The sequence below is a fragment of the Brassica rapa genome, chromosome A08, assembly GCF_000309985.2.
Source record: "Brassica rapa cultivar Chiifu-401-42 chromosome A08, CAAS_Brap_v3.01, whole genome shotgun sequence".
Lineage (NCBI taxonomy): Eukaryota > Viridiplantae > Streptophyta > Magnoliopsida > Brassicales > Brassicaceae > Brassica > Brassica rapa.
In genome coordinates, this window is record NC_024802.2 from 12043611 (window position 1) to 12058863 (window position 15253).

Sequence of the window (15253 nt, forward strand, 5' to 3'; positions counted from 1 at the left end):
TCGTTGACTGGCTTTTTGGCAAATATGGTTCAACCGAAAGCAACTCTTCTTGATAACTTAAACTGTAACTTAAACTGAGAGTGTAAGCAAACTCTAATATCCTTTCGAATTGTCTATCACCGTAATCTATATAAGCAACGCTACAAAACTAACAAAAAAAAAGCTGCTCCATGGAGACGCATGATCCAAACAGGATCCATCATAGTGAATATATATTCTTCAAGCAGATTTCAACTTGTTCGATGCTGATGCGAGGTGAGAGAGTGTACTGTGTCCCACGAACAACAGAAACATTCCCAACAAAGAAAGTGCCTTGAGAGTTGTGAACAGATCCAACTGTATAGAATGCAAAGGAGAACAAAAAAGGGCACTAGATTTTTTTGATGCAATGGTGTCCTTACAAACAAGAAAAAGTTTTGACAAACTTGCCTTCAGCCAGAAAAGCACGTAGAGAAGCAGAACAGCTCCAATGCCGCCATGGAAAAGTAAAGCAGATGTTGCAGCTCCAACCGATGATGGGAAGCTCTTTATGTTCACTCCCAACCGTGTAAGCTGAAACATAAACAAAAGTGTATATGAGTTGGGAAACAAATGCAATGATGTTCTTTTCGAATTTGTGTGTTCTGAATATATTTACAAGCGAAAGAAGACTGACCCCAATCAGGAAGGCGATGAATGGGAGAACTATAAGACCCAAGAAAACTAGTGAAAGCTGCTTGGCCGGAAGCTTTTCTGGAACTCGGAAGATGTGTGATATCTCAGCCTTTGGCCCATATCTTGAGTAAGGATCAGTAGGCTGTACAGGAGGCTGAGCCGCCTTCTCTGGACGTTCTGGTAGATCTAGTTCGATGTGGCCAATATTACTCAACAAAGAGTTCTCCTGGAAAAATAAAACTGTTCATATTTCTGAGCGTAAAACAACTGCATTGGAGTAACAGTACTTACCATTGAAGCATCTCCAATAGTTAGCTGGATCTCATACTTACCAGACAGGTAGTAGAGCTTCTCAACCAATCCAAGAAAATCCTGAAGGGAACAATAAACATCAATCATTAATATTGTTTTTAGAACTTCATTTCTTTCACCACACTTGACGCTAGCAATATGAATATTGGTCAAAGATTTTATTCTGAAAAGAAATTCGAAGTGTAGTTTAAGGAACTTAACTAGAACTAATTCAGACTTCTTTCCAGAAGTTTTCACGAGAAAGATATGCTCGACCTGTGACTCATGTTTCAGCTTGAGAAATGCCTACACGGAAGTAAGCAAGTCAAGAAAATGAACACAGAGCAAAACCTTTTGTAATAAAGCAGAATCGGGAATGAACAAAACCTGGTGTGGCTTAAACACATGGCCAAGTGGAGTATTTAACTGGTATGACAGGCGTAGCTTTTGGAGATGGTTAGCTGATAACGATACTGCTCCATCTTTACTTAAATCTAGCCTACAATAGTTGCAAAAGAGAATCAAGAAACAAAATGATGATAAACACAAAAAGAAAGTTGAAAAACAGATATATGTTTTGTAAGCAACAAATGGTACAAAGACACAGCTGACATACTTTTTCTGAGATTCAACGCTCCCAACGTCACTGTCAAGTAGCTCCTGTGGCGGCTATAGGCACTTTTGTTTGAGCTTCGGTTATGTATACTTTTTCATGTGCCGACTCATCTAGCAAAATCTACAGAAAACGAAGCTTATTATATTCTTAAAATACATTGTATACATTATGAAGTCTGTGTAATAGATACCAACAAGAGCAATACCTCAAATACAAATGTATACTTTCCAACATCAAAGTTCTTGGGAAAGGAGTCCAGAAAGTACGTTGCACTATCAGCGTCAAACTTTATCTCCTGTACCCCCAAAAATGCAATGGAAGCATGTATACCGCCTTAAAGCACGGAATAAGGAACATTTACTAATGCGAGTTCGAACCGTCAGAGAGGCTACATTATTTACCTGGTTGTTAATTACAGAAGATCCCTTTGATCCAGAACTTAGAGCTTGTGCTGCGAGCTTCACAATAAGAGCTGGTGCCTTAGAACCGAGTACAGTGCTAACTTTAACCTGGTTCCAGATAAAGAGAATCAAATTAAAAATATATAACGAAGGGTCCACTACATTGAATCATTATCGAATATACGAGATCTCTACAAATAGCATGCAATTCTATAAGAGAGCAATCTCTTCCAACTATAATCCAACCGGTATAGCCCAAAAATCTAGACTTAAGAAAACCACTATTCAACAGGACACGTCATAATAGCCAGGAAATGCAAAGGTAAGAAGATTTTCCTTGCTACAAGTACCACACCCAGAACTCTGAAGAGAGTTGTATGAACCCATAAGAAGGAAAAACAGGTGCTAAAAAGAATATAACATCTCAATCAGTCACATCTTGATGAAAGTTTTGATGGGATACCTTCAGAGGCTCTTTCTTTGTCACTGAAATGACAGTAGATGGAAGAGACAAGATGAGTGGAACAGCGAACCTGAAATCATAGAGAACGACCATAAAACATATTATTTCTCCCATAGAATGACAAATTTTTGGCGAGAGCATAATCAATGAGCAACTGCTTGAAATTTCGTTAGTGTTTATGCTTTTAAGCTTCTACTCTTCTCTACAGATATCATTTCTGCGGCTATCATTTTGTTCAAAATTCTAGGATGGCCGCAAGCCCTTCAGAGTATTTTACATGAAAGACGGAAGTAACAGTAAGTCTTACTGTCCTAGTATCACTCAACTCAAGATTACTGAATTTTCGTCTAAGATACTAAGATGTGTACTAAAATAAACCAAAGAGAATTGCATAGATGGGGCATGAAAGTAGCATTGCCTGTTGTCTTCCAAACAAGCTAGTGCATCTATTTGGTTGAAGAAATCTTTGGCATCACCAGGAATTCCAACACCAAGAAAGAACTTGGCCAAACCAACTATGTTATCACCTGCAAGCTGCATGAGAGAATGCGAATGCGAAGGTGAATTATCAACACATCTGACAGAATACAGGATACAGAGAAATATGCATATTGCATACGTTCAATCCTGTGGATTCTGAAGCTGCAAATGACGTGAGCCCTCTAATTACTGATGCAGTTGTTGAAATCGGGCCTTCACTTCCATCGAAGTAAAATGTTCCATCATCTAAAAGGCCAAAAAAAAATCATCAATCCTAGAAATGCAAATCTAAACTGAAAAAATATGAAGTGACTGGAGAACATATACATAGTATAGCAAGTAGTGTACTACATACCATATTTTTGGATACTGTCAAAACGCTTCAGGATACTCGTCTTCAATGTCTGAATCTACAAGATGACAAACAAGAATGATCATATCATAACATGACCAAGTAATATCTACCAGACAACCAGATAAAATGGCAAAAAGGCATAGCAAGATTAAAAAAAGTCAGGTACACATACATAATCTTTCCTATAGCTAAAAGACTTGGAATCAAAATTATCAAAACAGAATTTAGTATATTAGTTACTAAGTGGTTCCAGAAGCAAAAGTAAATCAACACTAAACCAAATTATCCCAGTGATGCCAAAATATATCCTCAGAAAATCAGTAATATAGTGCACCAAAAGATCTCGCTTACCAATGATTGATCAATCTCTGACGGTGCTAACGAAATCACTCCATCAAGAGTTTCGTAGGCTAAGCCTGGAGAGAAAAGAAAACCTTAGGTTAAGAATGTAAAATAACAGAGCAAAAGAAGTGAACAAGTTGAACGCAAGAAAGGAAGGGAAAATAATCTACAAGGCTCATCATCGTTAATCCGATATGAAATCCTTACCAGCAGCAGCAAAGGAGCTTGATTCCGGATTGTTGGAGCTGTATCGCCATCTTCCATCACTCTGGCTAAGAGCCTGATACAAATTTACTACTTTAGACAAATATTACTCGAAAAATAATCTTAGTAGTATGTAATATAGTATCTGAATAACGCCAACATGTCAGCGCAAACAACAAATTGGGTAAGCTAAACAAGTACAAACCTTAATGGAACGGAAAATGGCTTCGGCATCACCAAGACTGAGATCAGTTCCAGAAAATTGCTCCTGCATTTATGGAAAGGCGAGGTCAAGCCTGAAGCCAACCAAAGAGGAAAACAGGAAGAGAAAGCAAATAGACTTGAATAGAACAAAATTACATACTTCCAAACTAACAAAATCTCTTAGAAGATTATAGAAAAAAAGAGAAGTCAAGATATCCACCACAAGTCTAATTAATTAGTATTACCTTAACAAGCACCAAGTCTCTGATAGAATAGTAGAAGTCAAGCAACAACTTAGCATCTTTAACTCCAGCTTGAAGTTTGGAGACAATGTCCTTCAAAAGAGGAAAAGAGAGAGAACAGATGAAGTTACTCTAACCGCTTAAAGGGTAAAAGACAATTGTTTACCTTAGGAACATCTTCTCCAGATTTGCATCTCAGAATCCCATTAACGCTCAAAGCAAAGAACGCATCTTTCAAAGTAGAAGAAGGCGACGCAAGAACTTCAACAACATTCTCACAAGTCGCTGACTTTAAATCAGACTTTCGATCTAGCGAGAGGAAGAAAGTGTGGAGCTTGACGACAGTAACTGATAAGACCGATTTACCCTCGCGTTTAAACTTAACTACCCTCCACTTATATTGTGGTTAAGTTTGCTTTTCATCTGTTTATATGTTTGTAAAGACCGATATACCCCACCTTTCAGTTAACTACAGTCAAGTTCAGGATAAGGTTAAACTACTTTCTTATGTTATTTACTTCATATCAGCCTTCTGCGTAATAATGCAATGCACATGAACTTGTCTAGATCTACTTCAGTTTATTCGGTTTGGTTTCAGTTTGGTTTTTGGTTATCGGTTATCTACAGGCCTACTGTAGAATGTAATGGCAAGAGTCCTAAAGCAACAAAGCAGACCACGTTCTCCAAGGAACATCATAGTTTGAGAACTCATGAAGTCTAGTCTTGAGAGAATCCAAGACTGACTTGTGGCTAGAATCTTTCTATTGACCTCTTGGCTTCTAATTTTTTTTTCCTTAATCAAGTTACTATATTTGTCGTCGACCTATTGAATCTGATTCTTTGGTCATGTAATCGAGCTTGTGTTCTTGGATCACAAAATATCTATTTCTACAGAATCTTTTTATTACCACTAACTCAAAGGTGGTTTATGAATATGGTCCGGTCCCTGGAAGATGTTGGGCCAATCCATTAATTCTAAAGAAAAAATTCTTCTCCTATTCAAATCCAATTACTAAAAATTCTATCAAATTTTTGTCACAATTATTAAAACAAGCTAGCTAGTGATCTGAAGTTACAGCACCAGAACTCTCCGCAGCAACACTACCTTCTTCAGCATTCTGCAACGCCATCTTCTCCTTTAGTGTCTCCTTCGCAGTATCGTAAGTTGCGTGCAACCCAAACAAAAAGTAGTAAACAAGAAGAACACCAGTCCAGATCGCAAACCTGATGTACGATTTCGCATCGATCGAACCAAGAAGAAAGATATTAATAGCTATGGAAGCAGAAGGCAACCACGGAACCAAAGGAACACCCCAAAGTTTTGGAGCCCTAGCTTGTGCCACAAGAAACTTCATCCCAGCGGTAGACAAGAACCATATAGGAACCGTAACGCAATAACCAATCCAACTGTCCTTTTCCAAGGCCCAATAGACAGCAGTCGCAGCAGAGGATGCAAGAATCAAACCTAAGAACACTAAGAACTTGGTCCGGTCACTGGAAGATGTTTCTCCGGTGACGTAATATCTCCTAACGAGGAGAGCCACCGCGACGAGCATGAAGATGAAAAGTGTGGACACGGATAAGAGATCGGCTAGGATTCCTAATTTTGTGAAGAATGCGATGAGAGCTGTCGCGGTCAGCATAATCACTGTCGCGTTAATGGGTGTTCCGGTCTTTGCGTTGACATGAGCTAGCCATGGTGGCATCATGTGTGCTCGGGCTATGTGCGTCATGTACCTTGCTTGACCGATGGCTCCAACTAATAATACGGTCGTCATACCTGCAAAATTCAAAGATTATGAATATAAGGGTGTTTAGTTGGATAATATAAACTTTTTAATTTCATTTTTAAAATTCATTGTATTTTTCTTTAGCCTTCAAGTCTATGAGTTTTAAAAATGAAATTATAAACTAGGATTGGTATTTTGATCCGAACTGAGCTAATCAAAATTTTGAACTAAATTAATCGAATTAACGGAAATAACTAAAATTATCCAAAGTTTTAAACTTAAACCAAATTAAATTTAAAAAAAGTTATCTAAAATTTAAACTAAATTAAATTAAATCTAACCGAAACCAAAATTTGATGAATTACCAACTCCAACTGTCGCATGCTACTGTAAACACTATAAGACAAGCACAACCAAATATAAAATATTGGACACCAAAAATGTTGTCATACCTTTAAGAGCACCAAAGGCAACCAGGTACTTAGCCCAATCCCATCCAACCGCAGAGAACGCGACAGAAAACGGCGCATCAGGATCAATCATCCCATACGGTTGCATAAGACACAACGCAGCCGCCATGAGACAATAACAAACCGTAGTAAGAACCATCGATCCAACAAGACCAATGGGAATGTCTCTCCCAGGATTCTTAGTCTCCTCAGCCATGGTTGAAACCGCATCGAATCCAATATAAGCAAAGAAAAGAACCGAAGCAGACTTAAACACTCCTCTAGCTCCAAAGGGAGCGAAGTCGGAGTAGTTTTTGAAATCAGCTCTAATAAATCCTGCTATGACTATAAAGAGAATCACAAGCATATGGATGATGGAAGCGATGTAGTTAAAGACTGATGAGCCTTTTGTGCCAATAGCGGCTAAAACGCAAATGATCGCGCAAACGCCAACGGAGATTGGATCTAAGTGGTTATAGTCTTCGTGGAGACTGTTAGCTACTATTCGGAAGTCGTCAGGTTTATGGTTTAAGAGAGTGGCGAAGTAAGAGGTCCATGACCGAGCCACGGCAGCTCCACCGACTATGTACTGGAGGATTATATTTCCAGCGGCGATGAAAGCCATGAAGTCGCCTAGCTCCACTCTCAAGTAGGCAAAAGAACCACCTAAACACAATGTGAAGACGTGAAGTTGTGAAAATATGACGTCACGTCTTATATTGTTACGTTCTTGGCTTTCCTTTTCAAATCATTTAACAAATACAGAATTATTTGTTTGCATGTAAATTAAGTCTTCTAAGTGAACAATTTGTTTTGCATGTAAATTAAGTCGTCTTTAAATACGGTAGATACCAAAAATTATACTATTATTTACAGAAATCTATATGAACAATTCGTTTCTTTTTCAGCCAAACAATTCTTCTTTTTTTATGGTCAAACGGCACACGACCTTTGCCAGACAACAAATATCTATCAACTCTAGCAAATTTAGGTTTGCCCCATTTTGTTGGAAGTCCCTATTAGCTAGTGTTTATCATCTAAAAGCTTAAATCTAAACAGTTATATGACAAGTAACTATTAATTATTATGCATTTCAAGTATTATAAGAAGCATATTGTATACATTTGGGAGTTGGGACTCTATCGACATGTACATAAATCATGCGGGTATGTCGGGTGGTACAGCTAGTTTGGAAAGGTACTAAGAGCATGAGCAGCAGCGAACCTTGCAATTCCCGATTTCCAATGTTTTTTTTTTATTATTTTAATTTTTTTTTTGTTTGACTTTGAAAAAAAAAAATATAAAAGAATCTATCGCGGGCCGCCACGTGTCGTGGAGCCCGCGGAACAGTAACGAAACGGTATCACTCCAGCGAATCTGCACGAGCCGGGTTCATTAAAATTTGATTATTTTAATATTTTTTTGCCTCAAAAATCGTGTGAACTCTAATGTTGATTCTTCAATGCGGATGGTCTAAGCGCCCGGACTCAAAATCTACCCCAAATTACCCATCCTGTTGCTAGACGGTATGTATCTCTAATTCCCACATAAAGCAACCATGATTTGTCCGTCATCGGTGGGCTGGCAGATTAGTCCGGAGTCCATGGGCGAATAGAAATTTTATCTAGTGGGTGCACAATTAATAAAAAAGAAAGAAAGACAAAAGAAAGCCTCAAACCAGAGTCAGTATGGGTGCACAACCTAAGTTTTACCATCTAATCTTCTAAATTTTTGATGATTTGGTTCACAAAAAGTGAAACATAAATATTATCACTCGTTGTGTTAAAAGTGGCTTCTCCGGTCTGGACCTCGGCTGGGATAAACCAGGTTATCAAGAAAAGTTTACACCATATTTGATCGGTCTTAGAGTTAAGTATGGTGATTGGACTTCCAATAGAGTGGGACAAACCTAATTTACACCAAAGAAGGAAACAACTTGCCAAAAAGGACAAAAAATTGTCAAAACCAAGAAAATAATTTATCAAGGAAATAAGTAATTACTGCGTATTATACGTAATCCTAATATTATTCTCTAGTTATGACACTATATGTAGAATAATAATATTATACTAAGAAACATAATATTTTGTTACCTGCGACAGGAATCTCCACGGCGAACTCGGTGTAACAAAACACGGAGAGCATAGCCGAGACACCTGAGACTACAAAGGACACCACAACAGCGGGACCAGCACTGTCACGTGCTTCTTGTCCGGTAAGAACGAATATTCCCGAGCCGATGACTGCACCGACCCCGAACCACATCAGATCCCACCACGTTAACGTTTTCTTCATTTCGTGACCACTACGTGCCTTCATATCATGAATCTCCACCGAGTCTTGTGACCGAGTCAGTAAACGGTCTACGAACCGACTCGGTGTCTCTTTAAGAGCTTTAAAGTAATTCCCCATGCTTTTGAACGATTCCTCCGGGAGAAAATCATCTTTCGTGCATGAACAACCTCTCCGGCGAAGCCCATCGTCACCGTTTTCTGATCCCATTTTCTTATTTCGGTGGAAAGAAAGAAAGAAAAAATATTTTATGTAAGATTCAGACTCTTAAACTGTTTTTTCTTTTTGAATCTGGAGTGAATGAGGAAAGAAAAAATACAGAAAGAGAGCTGAAACTGAAATGGATACACAGTGGATCTTAAAGTCCGCCATACTTATAGTCATTGTTCTTATTTGACCAATTTTGTGTAATTTATTGTTAACAGTTTTTACGTAAATAGCTAGAAATACGTGACTGATATTTAATATGGAAACCTTACAAAATTACCCATGAGTTTTTGTCATATGATCATAAGTTGTTGGTTTGTAGCCGCATTCTTTGGCCATTTAGAAAAAAAAAAACGAAAAGGAATCATGGGGGGGAATTTCAATTATACCACTTTGGTAGTATCACTTTTCATCTTTACCACAAACAAATGTATATTTTTAAAAATACACTTTTCATTAAAAGGTAAAAGATTTTTATACCCTTGTTTTTTATATTTATAATAAAATACTAAAATCAACTCTAAACTATAAACCATCAACATTAAACCCTAAACCCTAAATTCTAAACCCTAAAATCAAATCTAAACCTCTAAACTTCAAATCTAAACCATAAACCCTATACATCAAATCTATGCCCTAAACCTCAAATCGAAACCCTAAACCCTCAAAATTAAACATAAACCCTAAAACATCAATTCTAAACCCTAAACCCTAAAACCTCAACTCTAAACCCTAAACCCTAAAAAGTAAACCCTAAACCCTAAAAATCAACCCTACACCCTAAAACATCAATTCTAAACCCTAAACCCTAAAATTTAGGGTTTTACGGTTGAGTTTGAATTTCAAAAAAAATTATGGTTTTAGGGTTTAGATTTGATGTTTTAGGGTTTAGAGTTTGAATTTCGGAATAATATAGGGTTTAGGGTTTAGGGTAAAGATTTGATGTTTTAGGGTTTAGGATTTAGTTTTAGGGTCTAAAGTTGATGTTTTAGGGTTTAGAATTGAAGGTTTAGAATTTAGGGTGTAGAGTTGATGTTTCAGTGTTTAGAATTGAAGGTTTATGGTTTAGGGTATAGAATTGATGTTTTTGAGTTTAAGGTTTAGATTTGATGTTTTAGGATTTAGGGTTTAGAATTGATATTTCATGGTCTATAGTTGATAGTTTAGGGTTTAGAGTTTAGGTTTTAAGTTTAGTAGTTAATCATTGATTTTTTTGGTCAATGTTAGTTAAAGGGGTATAAATGTTTTTTACCCTTTATTAAAAGTGATGGTAAAAATGATTAGTGTAAACATGAAAGTGGCACCATGAAAATGGTATAAGTGGCAATTTCTCAGGAATCATGTATAATAAAAGATGACTAGATTTGTTTCTTTTTAAATAACGATCTTATATAATAAATATGGTCGGTTATAAATATGGTGTGAAATTGGTTATAAATATGATTAGTTATAAATATGGTAAGCGAATTAATTACGGGTCAAAAACTATTTTAAAATGATACTCCATATCACTCTAAATGTTGTTTAGGAAAAAAAATTGTTTCAAAATAACTGATGTTTTTATTATTATATGTAGAATTTAATATCATTTGAACTTTATGACCAACTACAAAATACTGAACTTTTTTTTATTGGTTGAATTAATTTCATTTATTGATATTTTTATGTAACCAAGATAAATTATATAGAAATTTGTATTTTTTTAATACATGTGCAAAAACTTCAAAAACCACTTAAAATGATACAGATGGGGAGTAGGTTATAAATATAGAAGGCGAATTAATTTTAAAAAATCCAAATAAAGTAACGACATTCGTAAATAATTTTAAAAATTATGGACAGATTTTCTACTAGGATTCGACTACGACATACGTCACGAGATTCGTATTTCATTTTTTTCATATCTGCTTCAACCTCCGCTTCATATTATACGAAGTCCAAGAATTGTGATCACTTGTTTAGTTTTGTTTCGTTCATTCAATAAAATATTAATAAAATTAACAATAAATGATCATGCGTTATGTGTGTTATGTGAATAAATAGAATAACGTAAGTTGTATTCTGAGGTATCTGATACTAATCAAAGTGCAAAGCTCATTGCTCAAAGTGCTTCTTTTGGAGCTAGGTTGCATTCTTATGTGGCCAGAAGTTATCCTTTTTGGCTCAAAGAAACTTTTTGACATGATATTGCTTTCTCGTAACTGGTTAATATTGGGGTACTGCGTTACCCATATTAGTCTCCTCATCTGTTTGAGGCTTTTGGGTTGATCTTTTGATACTTCTTGTTAAACTCTGGTTCCTTGTTTATAAAAGTACAGTTAATCAAAAAAAAAAAGAATAACGTAAGTTTTAAACTATCTGATATGTAGAAACAAGAGCTTAGTAGGGGTGTCAAATTAGTCGTCCATGTCGTGCTAGTCACCGGACATTTTCGTTTTCTGGACGTGTATGGTCCAATCCCAAATATAACTATGTCCAGAGCATTTCTAACCCATAATACTATTATAGTGTCAAAATCACACTATTTTAGTGTAATTTCAGCACTAAAAAAAAGTTCTTCTCCAACCATAACATCAAATTTCACACTAAAAGCTATTTCATAATATTATATGTATTTATAGTTTTATTTGTCATTTATTTAATTATCCATTTTTTTAATAAATTAAGTGAATAGCGTTTTAATGTGGGTGAATATTGTTTTAGTGTGCTGAATAGTGTCATACCAAATTTGGTGTGAAATTATAGTATTGCACTAAAATAGTGTGTTTTTTTTTTTTGAAAGAATGTTAAATTTTATTCAAATAAAAAAAAACCTTTTTAGAGGGTTTCACTGCATCATTTCTACAAACCTTTTAATGAAAAAGATAAGCAAAAAAAACTACTTTAGCTCCATTATCTTCTACTAAACCAAATCTTCATAGTCTTCTCATGCTTTCCCCCATCTCTTCTTCTAAGTGAGGTGATTCTGTTCCTTACCAATTTATCCAGCTTTACGATCAGGCAAGAAGATAGTTGATAAGGTTCTCCAACTCTTCTTTTGTTTCTCTCCTGCCAAATAGCATAAGCAACAGCTTGAAAGCACTATCTCAGTAGAAAAGTCTTAACTCTTCCATTTAGCCCATTCACTACACTGATAAATCGGTTTGAAAACAACTATTTCGTTCATACCCAATTTGCCGACTAGACGATTTGCCAACTAAACGGCCTACACCGGTTTTTAGAACACTGATAAACACTTAAACACAAATCTAACCGAAAATCATTCTCTCAATTCATTTATATACCAAACCGGGAACGCCTTTCTAGTTTCAACAACGTAGAGTTAACACGTAGAGGTTCTGAAAGGGAGTTTCTTAAGGGTTTTTAAGGGTACACAATTCAGATTTGACAAGATATAGAATACAGCAACAGTGAGGAATCGTGAAGAAAACATATGTGGAGATCAATCGCCACTGGCGCATCCTTGACAACCGCAGTGAACGCATTCAACAACTTTCTCTTCACGCAAGTGTTTGGGAACACGGCATACACATGTTGTTCCATAGTTGTGGTCTCTCGGCTGTATGCAGCGCAAGCAGCATAGACGCTCGTATCCTGACTGCAATTCACAAAGCAGATAGTTTAGTAACAAATCCTTGTCAGTAACGAAAACAAGTGTAAAATCTAGATCAATGTACGGATTGTACATACAACATACAAACAGAACACGAATCAGAACTAAAAGCAAAGACTCAAGAGAAACCATCATAAAAACTGGGGAAGTGTCAGAGGCATTCAGGAGAAACAGAGATAAATTTTAGCAAAGTGGTAGTTTCAACAAACAGAGATAACATCTACTCAAGTCAAAGCATAATTGCCAGAAGCTTTGTACCCTACCAAACAAAACAACAATCTCAATTCTAGAACTCTTTCTGAAAGATTGTTCCAAACAAATGCATTTACCAAGACACTAGATGCCATTGTGCAGTACAACGATACTAGGCCCTCTATAAACTAATCAAACATTTATTTTCAATTCAATGTCCTATGCAGAAAAAAACTAGTATAGGAAACTCCAAACCACACAAGTAATTAAACTAACTACAAGGGGAGCAGACAAAACAGAAGTTTAAATAAAGAAGAGGCACCTTTTTCCACTTGGCAATGAGGCTGCGGTCTGCGTAGCCCTGGTCCAAGCAGAACTCATAGAGCTCTTTAGATATCTCCTCTCTGCGGTAATAAAGGTCATAAACATAGCGACTCCTCTGATGAGAAAGTTTGAAGATTGGCCACAAAGCTTCACACTTTCTCTTGCCATCATGTTCATCCATCTCAGCTGCACCAAAGAAGAAGTAACTAGTTAAGAGAAGAACCAAAAAGGTAAGCAAAAAGCTAGATGTCAACAAACCTTCTCTCATCTTGGCGTCAAGCTCACGGAGAGTAGGCTCGATCAACTCCCAACCTTCTGGGTACTTGACTCTGTTAGTCTTAATCTTCGGCATTGTCCTACACTTTGGACAGAGGAAACATACATCAAAGCTAGAAACTTGTCAATCAAGATTCAGTAGCAAAGAAAGGGAGCAATTAGGGTTTATCAATCTCTGTGATTTGAGATCCACACGGATATTCTAAAAGTTGGAAACTTTAGGGTTTAGAAACGAAGTAATAAGAGTGCAAGGATGCTAAGCAAGAGGTAAATCGAAGAAGCTTTACCTTTTGGAGAAAGTAATCGAGAGAGAGGAGTTTGGAGGAGGAGAGATGGCGGCTCAGGAGGACGATGATGAAAGAAGATCTTCTCCCAGTAGAGAAGGCCTCTTTTAGGTTTGGGTTGGATCCGGAGTAAAGAGTGTTTAACCCATCTGGGCCGGTCTTAGGAATTTAATACACGTGTGTTTTCTTTAGTGACATATCTTTAAATTCAATTGGAAAAAGACAGGTTGGTCTTCGACTAAAATTGAACCTAAAGTGGTTAACCACCTGAAGCGACTGCGCCAGAAAGTATGCCGGCGGAACTCTTTTTTGTGTGTTGCAAGTACGACGCAACAAGTGAGAGAACAAAGAAGAAAAGAATCAAACTTGTCATTAACAAATAACATTAGAACTTTTAATCATCAAAACATGTTTCAGCTTTCGACATTGTCTGCAAATTATTATTTGGCAAAACGGGAATATAACACAGCTGCAACAACCATTAGTCTGAGATATGGCAGCAGCTACTGGATCCATAGAGAACCCTCCACAATATTTTTTTAAAAAAGGTAAAGAGAAAAAAGAAAAGAAGAAGCTGTGTTTGCTTATTCCTTCTTCCCGATTCCGTTGGACATGTTGTAGATTCCAGTTCCCTGTATTCATCCACACAAATCTTCCATAGTTAGATCGTGAACATGCTTCAGACTTAAGAAAGCTGAGACAATAACCATTTAGGGCATTCGGATTAAAGCAAAAACAAGCGACTAAAAGTAGCAAGCTTTAAAGTGTGATATGTATTCAACTTTCAGCCATAAGAAAAAAACACTAAGGAAGAACAGATTCAGCGAAAACATGGGCAAGAATGAATACATAATTCAAAAAAATTAACAAGGAAATGATAAGAGAGTAAACTTACAATCATGTAGAGAGCAGATGCAGCCAAGGCAAGAGGGATGGCAACGGAGGTGACCTTGTCCATTGGTCCTTTAAGGTAAGTGTGCCTCTGGATGCTCTGGAACAACCTCTGCTTCTCCAGAAGCTTCTCTCTTGGCCTAAATGGTGTTTCCGTCAACATTATCTGCAATTAATTCCACACCAAAAAATAACCATTATGAACAACTTATGAATTAATAACGCATTTATTAAAACAAAACCATTTGATAAAAGTAGTACTCAAATCAAAAACAGCTTTAAGCTTTTCATCAAAAAGGCTAAACTGATAACGAGCATATATCCAATATTTACTGTGACATCAACTCGATCCATAATGTTTCTAATCAAAAGGCTACGATAAAGCTTCAATGGAATCATCCAGATTAATCTAGGTTTCAATTTTCGATATTGAGATCGATTCAAACCCTTTACGATTCGAAATCACGATTGATATAAGAGAAGATTAGAGGATTACCTCAGAGAAAGTAATCGACAAGATAAGGGAATCTGAGGGAGAGAGAGATCGCAGCGCAGATGGAGGAGAACGACGACGACGACGAAGGAAGAAGAGAACAAATCGTCTTCTTAGGGTTGGGTTTAGTAAGTGTTAGCATTTGGGCCTGTCAAGGCCCAAATCGATCCGAAATCAAAATATCAATTACGGTTATCGAAAACTAAACCGAACCGTCCTTCTAATTTTCAAGTCTCTGCTCCGAACCGGC

The 15253-nt window shown here is 36.7% G+C and overlaps 3 protein-coding genes and 1 pseudogene across 4 annotated transcripts; all 4 read right to left on the reverse strand.

Annotated features, from left to right (window-relative positions):
* Window positions 1–25: 25 nt before the first annotated feature.
* LOC103834201 lies at window positions 26–4655 on the reverse strand (annotated as a pseudogene).
* On the reverse strand, window positions 4655–11031 carry LOC103834202 (cationic amino acid transporter 1-like). Its single transcript, XM_009110261.3, has 3 exons — window positions 8525–11031; window positions 6435–7097; window positions 4655–6032 (listed from the first exon to the last, which is right to left on the reverse strand). Exons 1-3 carry the CDS (start codon window positions 8931–8933, stop codon window positions 5311–5313), a joined length of 1794 nt encoding a protein of 597 aa, XP_009108509.1. The 5' UTR covers window positions 8934–11031; the 3' UTR covers window positions 4655–5310.
* Window positions 11032–12179: 1148 nt separating this feature from the next.
* LOC103834203 (protein BUD31 homolog 1) lies at window positions 12180–13784 on the reverse strand. 2 transcript variants are annotated; one of them, XM_009110262.3, is made up of 4 exons: window positions 13623–13784; window positions 13318–13415; window positions 13058–13245; window positions 12180–12528 (listed from the first exon to the last, which is right to left on the reverse strand). In XM_009110262.3, the coding sequence occupies exons 2-4, from the start codon at window positions 13409–13411 to the stop codon at window positions 12373–12375; spliced, it is 438 nt and encodes a 145-aa protein (XP_009108510.1). In that variant the 5' UTR covers window positions 13412–13415; window positions 13623–13784; the 3' UTR covers window positions 12180–12372. The 2 variants fall into 2 exon arrangements, with proteins under 2 accessions (XP_009108510.1, XP_009108511.1); XM_009110263.3 differs by having other exon boundaries at window positions 13318–13420; window positions 13623–13764.
* A 185-nt stretch (window positions 13785–13969) lies between these two features.
* LOC103834206 lies at window positions 13970–15210 on the reverse strand. Its single transcript, XM_009110265.3, has 3 exons — window positions 15007–15210; window positions 14515–14676; window positions 13970–14251 (listed from the first exon to the last, which is right to left on the reverse strand). Exons 2-3 carry the CDS (start codon window positions 14671–14673, stop codon window positions 14204–14206), a joined length of 207 nt encoding a protein of 68 aa, XP_009108513.1. The 5' UTR covers window positions 14674–14676; window positions 15007–15210; the 3' UTR covers window positions 13970–14203.
* Window positions 15211–15253: the final 43 nt, after the last annotated feature.

Coding starts and splice junctions, on each gene's coding strand:
- LOC103834202 (XM_009110261.3), bottom strand. CDS start 8,933: ATGGGATCAGAAAACGGTGACGATGGGCTTCGCCGGAGAGGTTGTTCA. Junction 7,098..8,524: donor CGTGGAGATTCCTGTCGCAG/GTAACAAAATAT, acceptor CATTGTGTTTAG/GTGGTTCTTTTGCCTACTTG. Junction 6,033..6,434: donor TGCCTTTGGTGCTCTTAAAG/GTATGACAACAT, acceptor TGAATTTTGCAG/GTATGACGACCGTATTATTA.
- LOC103834203 (XM_009110262.3), bottom strand. CDS start 13,411: ATGCCGAAGATTAAGACTAACAGAGTCAAGTACCCAGAAGGTTGGGAG. Junction 13,246..13,317: donor TGACGCCAAGATGAGAGAAG/GTTTGTTGACAT, acceptor TCTTTGGTGCAG/CTGAGATGGATGAACATGAT. Junction 12,529..13,057: donor TCATTGCCAAGTGGAAAAAG/GTGCCTCTTCTT, acceptor TGTGAATTGCAG/TCAGGATACGAGCGTCTATG.
- LOC103834206 (XM_009110265.3), bottom strand. CDS start 14,673: ATGTTGACGGAAACACCATTTAGGCCAAGAGAGAAGCTTCTGGAGAAG. Junction 14,252..14,514: donor CATCTGCTCTCTACATGATT/GTAAGTTTACTC, acceptor GGATGAATACAG/GGAACTGGAATCTACAACAT.